Below are 10,861 nucleotides of genomic sequence, written 5' to 3' on the forward strand. Positions count from 1 at the left end.
AGCCTGTTTTGTAATAAAGTGTTGAATATCTCACATAATTTACTGAATATTGTACTGAAATTGAAAAGCAGAATGGTTGTACAGGTGCTCGAGGTACAATTTCTACTGAATGCATGTTGCTTTCGCACCATCATAAAGCTGAAAAATCCTGCATTGAATAATTGTAAGCTGGGGATTGTCGGTAGGGGAGGCAGGGCTAGAATGAATGCTGGGGAGGCAAACTTAATATTGCCCACCACATTTGCCAATACAGGATGCTATGGTGTGGAAGAATCTCAGATGGCAGCTAATCCCTCAGACTATGTAATTGGCTAGCAGTCTTTAAAAGCTTACATTTTAACATTGTTTTGTCTGCTCTTGTTTTGTCTGCAACACGTATAGGAACTGTACTGAATGAGTATTTGACTTACGCTAAGAAATAATCCAGTTTTCTTACTGAGCCTTCCTGCTTTTTCAGAGAATTGACTGCCTCCCCTTTCATTTATGTACTTAATGAATACTGATCCTGATCAGGGCAGAACAGTATCTTGGGCAGAACACAGACTCTGGAGCCAGAATACCTAAGTTCAAGTCCCAGCTCACCATCTTCACCTTCACCTTCTGCTTAACCTCTGCCTGTTTTTTCCTCTGTAAATTGGGGAAGAGAATAAAGGTTTGAAAGATTAATATGGGTAACTCTTAGAACTGTGCCTGACACATAGAAAGCACTGTAGAAATGTTAGCTATTGTTATTGTTGTTGTAATAGGGTATGTATGCAGTAAAAATCTGAAGCAATAGTTTCCAAACTGTTATTTATTTATTTGTTTATTTATTTTAGAGACAGGGTCTCACTCTGTCACCCAGGTTGGAGTGCAGTGGTTCTATCATAGTTCACTGCAGCCTTGAATTCCTGGGCTCAAGCAATTCTCCTGTCTCAGCCTCCCAAGTAGCCAGGACTATAGGCCGGTGCCACCAGACCTGGCCATTTAAAAAAAATTTTTTTGGAGCTGGGGCTTTTGCCATGTTGCACGGGCTACTCTCAAACTTCTGGCTTCAGGCAACCCTCCTGCCTCAGCCTCCCAAAGCATTGGGATTACAGGTATGAGCCACCATGCCTGGCCTTTCAAACCATCTTAATTGTTTCTGGAGCATAAAATTACAAGGTTGGCAAACCATTTTTTATAGTAGCTGTTACTATAATTTTGTCATTTGTTTAATGAGGCTGGTTCTGAAAATTGCCATCTCTTTTGCCCTAGGCAAGCTATTTAACCTCCATGCCACAAATCCCTTATTTGTAAAATCAGGCAATATTAAATAGCATCTACTTTATAGGGTTGTTAAAAGAATTAAGTGAGAGATCCTGGAAAGTCCTACAACAGCCCTGGTGTCTATTAAATCATTCATTGTCAGCAATTATTGTTTACTGTCTTGACACTATGCTAGGCCCTTGGTCCACATGGACAATTAGATCCAGTCCCTGTCAGGCTCCAAGAAGCTATGTATGTGGGTGAGGTGGGGAGCTGGGTAAACAGTATTTATCATACAATATGATATGTGCTTATATTAACTAAGAACCTAATTCACACCAGCTTAAGCAAAAGGGGAATTTATTGGTAATGTAACTAAAAAGTGAAAGATAGATGGATGGGTCCAGGTGTTCAAAAACACATATCATCAGGCCTCAGTCACTCAGCTCCATTGTCCTGTGCTGGCTTCAGTCTCAGGTGTGCCCTCCCTGTGTAGCAGCCTCTCAACTTTCCAGTTTACCTCCTACCAGTCAGAAACCCCAGCAGCAAACAGCCTCTTTTGCCAGCAAAAGTCTTGGGGTTGGCACCGATTAGCTCTGATCATGTCCATCCTTGAAGATGGGGAGTGGGGACAGTCTCTCCTGAACCTCGTCGACTGTGTTTGGTGGAGAGATTGTTTCCCAAAAGTAACCAGAGGAAGGGAGAATGCATTGTTGCTGGGCAGATAACACCACCACTGCAAGGCTATGAATGATAATCCCCCAAAGCAGTGAAGTACCAGGGGTTGTTGGGATTCATTCTGTCAAAATATCAAAATATGGGAAGGGGCCTGGGACAGTGGCTCATGCCTGTAATCCCAGCACTTTGGGAGGCTAAGGCAGGAGGACTGAAAAGGCAGGAATTCAAGATCAGCCTGGGCAACATGGTGAAACTCTGTCTCTACAAAACATAAAAAAAAATATTAGCCAGGCATAGTGGCACACGCCTATAGTCCCAGCTACTGGGGAGTCTGAGGTAAGAGGATTGCTTGGACCCAGCGGGTCGAGACTGCAGTGATCTATGATTGCTCCACTGCAGTCTAGAGCGCGGGTGTCAGTGAGACCCTGTCTTAAAAAAAAAAAAAAAAAAAAAAAAAAAAGTAGTAAGGGAAGTTGAGGGGGCTTCGAAGATGAAGTGAAAGACACGGGCCCCTGTCTTAGGAGATATTTTAGAAGTCTTTCTAGGCTGCTTTTGGCTTTTGCTGCCTCTTGCTGTTAATTCAAGCTTTTCTTTTCTTTTTCTTTCTTTCTTTCTTTTTTTTTTTTTTTTTGAGACGGAGTCTCACTCTCTCTCAGGTTGGAGTGCAGTGGTGCCATCCCAGCTCACTGCAGCCTCCTCATCGCAGGTTCAAGTGATTCTCATGCCTCAGCCTCCCCAGTAGCTAGGACTACAGGCACGTGCCACCACGCCCTGCTAATTTTTGTATTTTCAGTAGAGACGGGGTTTCGCCATGTTGGCCAGGCTGGTCTTGAACTCCTGACCTCAAGTGATCCACCCTCCTTGGCCTCCCAAAGTGCTGGGATTACAGACGTGAGCCACCACACCCGGCCTAATTCAATCTTTTCATTCTCAGCTCCCACACATAGAACTCAGCGAGACTTGACTAAAAACTGAAAGTTTATTTGCAAGAATGTTAGTAATAGTCAGCATTGGTATTTAAAAATGCTGACAGTTGTATTGTTGGTTGTTTTAAAAAAACCTCTTAGCTGTGGGACATTATAGAGTAACTGGTCTATGTTTACAAACAACATGATGCCCTTACTCTTTGGAGGACCAATTGTTGAAGCTGGTTCCATTTTATTACACAGAAATTAAAATGACAAATGTTCACCCACGATTTAGGATCGAATAGGCGCCTGCAATTGTGCCCTCAGTAATTAACCCACTTGTGACACTGGCTTGATTTTTAAAGTGGCTCTTCAAGAGGCTTACAACAGTTAAGAAGCTTGCTCCCTTGAAAGCTGTACCAGGTGCCAGTGAATTTAGAAGCAGGAGGGTTTCTAATATCCCAAGAATGCTGTATTTGCATAATTTCCCTCCTTAGCAGATGTTTCTTACTGAGAAAACAGTGGGTGTTATTTAAGTTAACTGTGGCAAATTTTATGAGGTATCAAGAAAAGAATGCTTTTGTCCTTAGTGAAACCCCTGAAAACCTAGTAAGAAGGGCTACAAAGGTATGAGGAATCCTGTTTTCACAAAGTAATAAACCAGAGTTCTTAGGTTGTCCTTATGCAGGCTTTAAACCAGTGCATATGTGTGTAGGCGTATATGTGTAGGTGTGTATATGTGTAGGTGTATATGTGTAGGTGTGTATATGTGTAGGTGTGTATATATGTAGGTGTATATGTGTAGGTGTGTATGTGTAGGTGTGTATATGTGTAGGTGTATATGTGTAGGTGTGTATATGTGTAGGTGTGTATATGTGTAGGTGTACGCATGGGCTAGAGGACGGGTGTTAACAAGAGGAAGGCCGGAATCTCTGGAGGGAATCTGTGTGGCTTGAAAAGCAACCCCAGGATTCTGATGTCACTCCTCACCATATTATCCACAGGAAACTGGAGTAAATAAAATAGATTTTGGCTGCTGGTCTAGTGACAAGCTAGACAAATCTGCCTGGGAAGAAATGAAGACAGTCAATAGGAAACCCAATAAAACCAACACTTTTTATTCCCCTTTCTGTTAATATTCAGAAGAGTGGAATAGAGGAGAAAATAAATGTTGGCCTAGCCAAAAAGGAAAGATACTCAAGTATTAGAAAGTAGCTTTTGCAAAGGAGTAAGTAGAAAAAAAAAAGCTGACGGATGTTCCGGTATCTTATAGGTTCTGTTTGGAAATGTACTACCAACTTGGTGATTTGGTCTAAGTTACATTACAAAGGGATGATTTTATTAGTAAAATAAGAAAATTTGAGCTTTGGAAAGGATTAAACGAACTATAATATGTAAAGCATGTAGCACAGCCTTTGACACACAGTGCATGTTCAATAAATAAAATAAATGATAGGTGCTGTTTTTTAAGCACCCATTTTTGTAAGCCAGAGAGCACAACTGAAACTAAAATCTACATTTTCCAATGCCCAGCCAAGTGCCTTTCTCTCCTAATTACACAAACCTATACTTACCAAGACTCCTATATCTACATTATCATCATTTACAGAAAGGCTTTGAAAGAGCTTATTAGGAAGACTCAGACCTGTGTTTGTTTGTTTTGTTTTTGTTTCATCTTTAGGAAAAAAGGGGTGCTGGAAACATTCTCCGGAACAGAAACCAACAAGATTTGGCCCTATGTATATGCTTTCCTACAAACTAAAGTTCCACAAACAAGCCAGAAAGCTTCAGTTACTCCATGAGGAGAAATGTGTGTAACTATTAATAGTACGATGGGCAAACCTCCTAGTCCTTGCATTTAGAAGCTGCTTTTTCTAAGACTTCTAGTATGTATGAATTCTTTGAAAATTATGTTACTTTTATTTCTACTGATTTTATTCTGGATACTAAGGATGTGCCAAATGATTCGGATACTAAGATTCATCTTTTGAAATCATCTAGTGTGTTGTATGCAGTTATCCTCAAAAACATCAGCGATGTCTGAACTTTTAAAACATCTGTTGGAGCAAAATTAAAAGAGCATTTGGTAGTAATCTAACTTTTTGTTCAGTTAATAAGTGGTTGATAAAGTTTCCATATTTTTCTGGAAAAGTTAAAAAAAGTTACATGTCATTTGGAGAAAATACGTAATCAGAAATTTGTGCATAGACTGATGCCAAAAAAGACATTTCCAGCATTGTGGAACATGGTGAGACACTATATAAAATTCCAGAAAGAAAGCAACTGGATTTACAGATTTATTGTGAGACACAAATTCACTGCTGCCTTTACACTAAGAAATGTATATGTTAACCATATATGCTGTATTTATTTTGTTGTTAAGCATACTTTCAGTTTACTCAGAATTTTCAATTTGCTATAAAAATGTATCAATTAGCATATAGAAAAATATTACTTTAAGATGACTTGTTTCCTTTGAAAATACCTATGTACTGAGGGTTATGATTTATGTCAAAAATTTACAAAAGTGCTTTTACAAGCGCCAAAGTTGAATGACTTTTCAACAAAATGTAATTAAAGTCTATGTTTTCAGTTGTGACTCAGGTTAAGAAATGTGTTTTAGGATCTACTTGCTGGTTTTTCTTTTTGATCCAAATGTATGATCTGCCCTGATAAACAACAAGTTATAGTACCATCTCCCCCGCCAAAAAAAAAAAAGAGAAGAAGAAAGAGAAAACCCGTGGCACTATGTAAATAAAGTAAGCATACTTTGTTGTTAGTAAATAGATGAGACATGCCTGGGAAATGCTCCCTTGGCATAAACAGCAATCAATCATAATTAGTAAACAGGTGTACCAATAAAAAGAATTTACATGATAGGTTAACAAGGACCAGGAAAGTAAGTGAGTTTCCTGAAGGAGTTCTTTGTTCCTGATGAAAGAAATTGATACCTGTTAGCATTCACTGCCACCATACTTTAGGGAGGAAGAACTCTATTGGTGTCATCTGAGCAGCCATTTAAAAATTGGAATCTAAAGGATGGTTGCTGATGTACTGTGTGGTCTGGTAGAAATGGGGAAATATGAGAGGTGGAGGAAAAACTTGATTATGTCTTCCATGGCATATTTACTCTTACTTTACTTGGTGCCAAATCAAATGAAACAAGCCGTTTTACAAGTTGTTATTGCCTTTAAAAATCTGTTCCATTTTTTTCCCAGGTAGTTAAAATACAAGTGCCAGTAAGTGGTTCTTATGTATTTTGGGGTGAAAATTTTATTTCCCTTTTCTTCTGATATTTAAAAAATTCATCGATCTTTCAGATGAACCAAGGTTTTTTAAAAGAATTATAGGAAACACTTCATTCTTCATAAAACTTTCTATAATGCCTTATTTGAATGTTAATCTTATGTGCTTTCTAAAAAATGTTGTGAAATACCAAACTTATGGATTATCACTAGGTTATCAAGCATATATTAGTCTTTATCAGAATAAAATGAAATTTCATAACTGTGTCTATTACTTTGTCCTTGGTCCTTCACAGGGCCTGCTCCATCCCACCTTCCTTTCTGCTGCCTGATGTCTCAATGGCTTCTGAATGACTGTTCTAGTAAATGATCTTAAAACAGTCCATAGGCTGGTTTCAGTTTATGTAATACTTCATCTCCTGCTATGGTAGCCATACCGGCCTTCATAATACCCTTAGGGGATTTGGAAATCAAAGTGAGGAGTGGAAGAACATGGCTATGAGAATTAAGACTCTTTATTTCCTGTGACCATTCCCTCCCCACCCCCAAACACTTAGCCCAAAGTTTTGCACATACATTCATTACTTTAGGAATGAGTATGACTGTAATACAACTTTTTTCTTTATTTTTTTTAGACAGAGCCTCACTCTGTTGCCCAGACTAGAGTGCAGTGGCATAATTGGGTCACTGTAACGTTGAACTCCTGGGCTCAAGCAATTCTTCCACCTCAGCCTCCCAAGTAGCTGAAACTACGGGCATGCACCACCATGCCTGGCTAATTTTATTTTTTGTGGACGGTGTCTCGATATGTTGCCCAGGCTAGTCTCCTGGCCTCAGTCTTCCTGATTCAGCTTTCCAAGTGCTGAGATTACAGGTGTAAGCCACTGCTCCCACCCCAAAAAATAATTCTGTAATGACCATCATCAAGATTTACGTACCACATGGAAATACATGTATGGAGCTGAATGCCATGGCTAGGAGAAACTACTATACTTTTGTTAAAAGCCAATGAGAAGCCGGGTGCGGTGGCTCACGCCTGTGATCGCAGCACTTTGGCAGGCCGAGGTGGGCGGATCACAAGGTCAGGAGATCGAGACCATCCTGGCTAACACGGTGAAACCCCGTCTCTACTAAAAATACAAAAAAAAAAAAAAAAATTTAGCCGGGCATGGTGGCGGGCACCTGTATTCCCAGCTACTTGGGAGGTTGAGGCAGGAGAATGGCGTGAACCCGGAAGGCGGAGGTTGCAGTGAGCCGAGATCGTGCCACTGCACTCCAGCCTGGGCAACAGAGGGAGACTCCATCTCAAAAAAAAAGCCAGTGAGAACAGCACCTCAACTCATTTATTTTATAGATTAAAAGTTATTTTGCTATACCTTTTGTAAGCAGAGTGTACTGTTGGAAATGCAAACTGGCAGTTGTTAGCACCATCCAGAAATTTCTGTCAGTTCCATTTCAAATAGTTTAAATACTGGCTCAAATTTCTAAACCCCACCCGGTGGCTACTTTTCCCCCAGCTATATATTAATGGCATTCTAGCAAGATATTTTGGATCCTCATAACTTGTGACAAAACTGCCCTATATTAACAACAAATCATTGTAATTATAGATTTCAAATTATGTTAAATTGCTATAGTTGCAACCAACAGCAAGAATTTGTATTTTAGAATATGTTGTGTCTTCTCATTGACCAAAAAATAAAAATAAAAATAAATCCTCAGGCCCTGATAAACTGTAGAAATAGCTTTTCTATCTTTGCAGTTAAAGATTTTCATCTTGGAAGTTATGGTTAAAAAATTTTTAAACAGTTAAAATAGTGTAGCTATGCTTAAAGCTTCTGGTAAAAGCCAGTATGCTTTGTAGAGTCCTTATCTCCCTCCTGCTTTTTGTTTTTAGCTCACTAAATGATATAAACAAACACGGATTTTTCCATATATAGCACTGAATAAACTGTCATGCCTAAGTGTAAATCAGTCCAGCACTGTGTCATCTTTTTCTAAAGGATTCCAAGTTAAATGTCTGATGTGTAAATAACAAGAATCATGCTGTTAACTATGTGAAAGATGTGGGAATTTTAACAATCATTTTCTATATTTAGAGAAGATCAAACAAGTCTAATTCTTCAAAGCTTATGAGAATGGTTTCACTTCATATTAGATGGTAAACAATCCATAATGAACTTATATTCACCCTCCCGACCCCCTTGCCTCACATAGTGAGCAAATAATTTTCAGATAAATCAACTTCTCAGAACTATGCAATTGTATATACATGTCCATTACAGATGAGAAATGGATGGATTTAAGTGTTTTGTTAAAAGTATGTTTGCTATAATGGCAAAATTGAAATGGAAAGCCCATGAAATGGAAAGCCCAACCTCAACCCAGACAAGTATCTCGGTTCTGTCCCACACCAATTTAAGAACTGAAATACATGACTGACTTAGAAAAGTAAACCGACATTTTGTTCTCCTCTGAAAATACCCCAAGGTTAACTTCAGGATCACCTTGCCTAAACCTACAATCAACTTTTTTCATCCTGTTAGAAAATCCACTTACTAAAACAGATTGATGTTCTTTGGGCAGCATGTTCATTTTCATTTTTAGATGGAGTTTCACTCTGTTGCCAGGCTGGAGTGGCGCCATCTTGGCTCACTGCAACCTCTGCCTCCTGGGGTTCAAGCGATTCTCCTGCCTCAGCCTCCTGAGTAACTGGGACTACAGCCACGCGCCACCATGCCCAGCTAATTTTTGTATTTTGGGTAGAGACAGGGTTTCACCATGTTGGCTAGGATGGTCTCGATCTCCTGACCTCAGGATCCACCTGCCTCGGCCTCCCAAAGTGCCGGGATTACAGGCGTGAGCTACCGCACCTGGCCGTTCATTCATTTTTAAAACGGTGATATGCCAGTCTGAAAGAAGAGGAGGACCTGATTTTCCTAAAGGGAAGTTATAAGAGATTGTGAGCTCATTAGGCAAAATTTGAAAGAGCCCACTAATGGTATAATTAGAAGAGAATGTTACCCATCTACCCAAGAGTAATAATTTTAAGGCAGTATTATCTTCACTACCACTGAAAAAATGACACTGAGTTAACAGAGAATAAATGGACAGCTATTTGATTTAAAATTTTTTTATTCAAATATTAATTTTATCAAATGAAACAAGAATCTTTGATGATACTTTGAGGTAAAAAAATGTTTCACTCATGTGTTTGCACTTTCCACGGTTTAATTTGTTTAGGGTAAATTGTCCAACCTGAAATATAAATTATCCCTTTGCTTAGTATACTCTTTATTTCTTCAGAAACAAAAAAAAGGTAGGAATTAGTTCAAGGATGTCAATTTACTGTTTCTAGTACTAAAGTACGGCTAACTATGTAATTTATAGCCTTTAAGTGCAAATTATGGCATCAGTCAGTGTTTTCCACAACAAACCCAATCACACTTTCATACTCAAAACACAGTATATTCTTTTGCAAGTAAAAATATATAAATCAAGTTTCAAAGAACATCTTTTCAGTACCCCTCAAGAATAGTTTACTCAGTTGTTGATACTTTGTCTCCTGCCAGTCTTCAGTCATTAAATACCTCTAACTTAAAGAAGGCAAAATGAAATTCAAAACAATTTGAATGCTTACAGGCAAATCCTGGGAAAGAAGGGAAAATAATAATTCAAGTAACATTTCTGTGAAACTGGGAATATGGCTCCTGTGTCTGCCCATTCTCTGTTTGGTAGAAAGGGAAAAATAAGAGCTTGCTTCAGAACAGAACAAAAAGAAAAAAATGTCTACGACTAGGTCATGGGTTTAAAAAAAAAAAGTACAGGCTGACAAACACTACTATATAAATTAGTAAAACATTTTATTATAGAGTATATATTTATATCAAAAGCACAAAAACTTTTATTCTGAAAACCAGGAAGATTGTGATGTTACAGAAGAAGATTCAATAATTCCAGTCCATTTCTAGGGTACTATCTGATCACCTCAGTTAAAACAAGATACAAATGAGGCCAGGGTCACAGGTCTGATCACCCTGAGTCCCTTAGCACTATTTGGTTTCTCAAGTTGAGACATGTATTCCCAATCCCAGTTAGCCACCTTCCAAGTGTTTGCTACTAGTCTTAATGGGTACTTAGCCAAAGACTACACCCAAATATAACCAAAGCTTATGTTTAAGTCATAAGATTAATCCTTCAATAATAAGGATAGCATAATTGGCTTTGTTACCTAATTCTACATAAACGAAATCATCAAATATCCTGGCATAACTGAAATGACTTACAGAGGAAGTAGTAAAGCTTGGAAGCATTCTGTGGTAACTGAGCTGAAAAAGGGGAAATGCCAAATGTTGTAAATGCCGTCATTACCAATAAGAGTCACCAAATTCTCAGAAATAGGTAATTGGCAGCTCAAGGCAGTTAGTACTACAAGATTTCTCTTGCCTTTAAAAAAAAAAGCATTTTTAAGACTCCTTTTTTAAAAGGCTACATCAAAAAATAAACCAAAAAAAAATTAAAAGGCTACATGAGAGTGAAACAATAACCACAGATTTAAAAATCAGATTATTATTCCTATTTGTTCTTACAAGCCATTAGTATTCTTTTAAAACTTACTCCCTGAGAGATCCCAGACTATGTTAAGAAAGAGTGAGCTTGAAGTTATTATTATTTAAAAAGAAAATCTATATTAGCTCATCATGTTTGATATTACTATAACTCTTAAAGTCAGCAGGGTAAAATCAAATTCTAAGGAATATAGTTTTGAGAATCATTTGAGGGTAAATGTAATGTCTATATCAA

The 10,861-nt window shown here is 38.3% G+C and overlaps 1 protein-coding gene across 2 annotated transcripts in view; it reads left to right on the plus strand.

Moving 5' to 3' along the window:
- The window catches only part of AK3 (adenylate kinase 3), a 29,583-nt gene extending 23,263 nt beyond the window's left edge, over positions 1-6,320 (plus strand). For both annotated transcript variants that reach the window (XM_054500944.2, XM_063649552.1), the window contains exon 5: positions 4,495-6,320. In XM_054500944.2, coding sequence (XP_054356919.1) covers positions 4,495-4,615 — 121 coding nt within the window. In that variant the 3' untranslated portion in view covers positions 4,616-6,320. The remainder of the gene's footprint in view (positions 1-4,494) is intronic.
- The last annotated feature ends 4,541 nt before the right edge of the window (positions 6,321-10,861 follow it).

The sequence above is a fragment of the Pongo pygmaeus genome, chromosome 13 (genome assembly GCF_028885625.2).
Source record: "Pongo pygmaeus isolate AG05252 chromosome 13, NHGRI_mPonPyg2-v2.0_pri, whole genome shotgun sequence".
Lineage (NCBI taxonomy): Eukaryota > Metazoa > Chordata > Mammalia > Primates > Hominidae > Pongo > Pongo pygmaeus.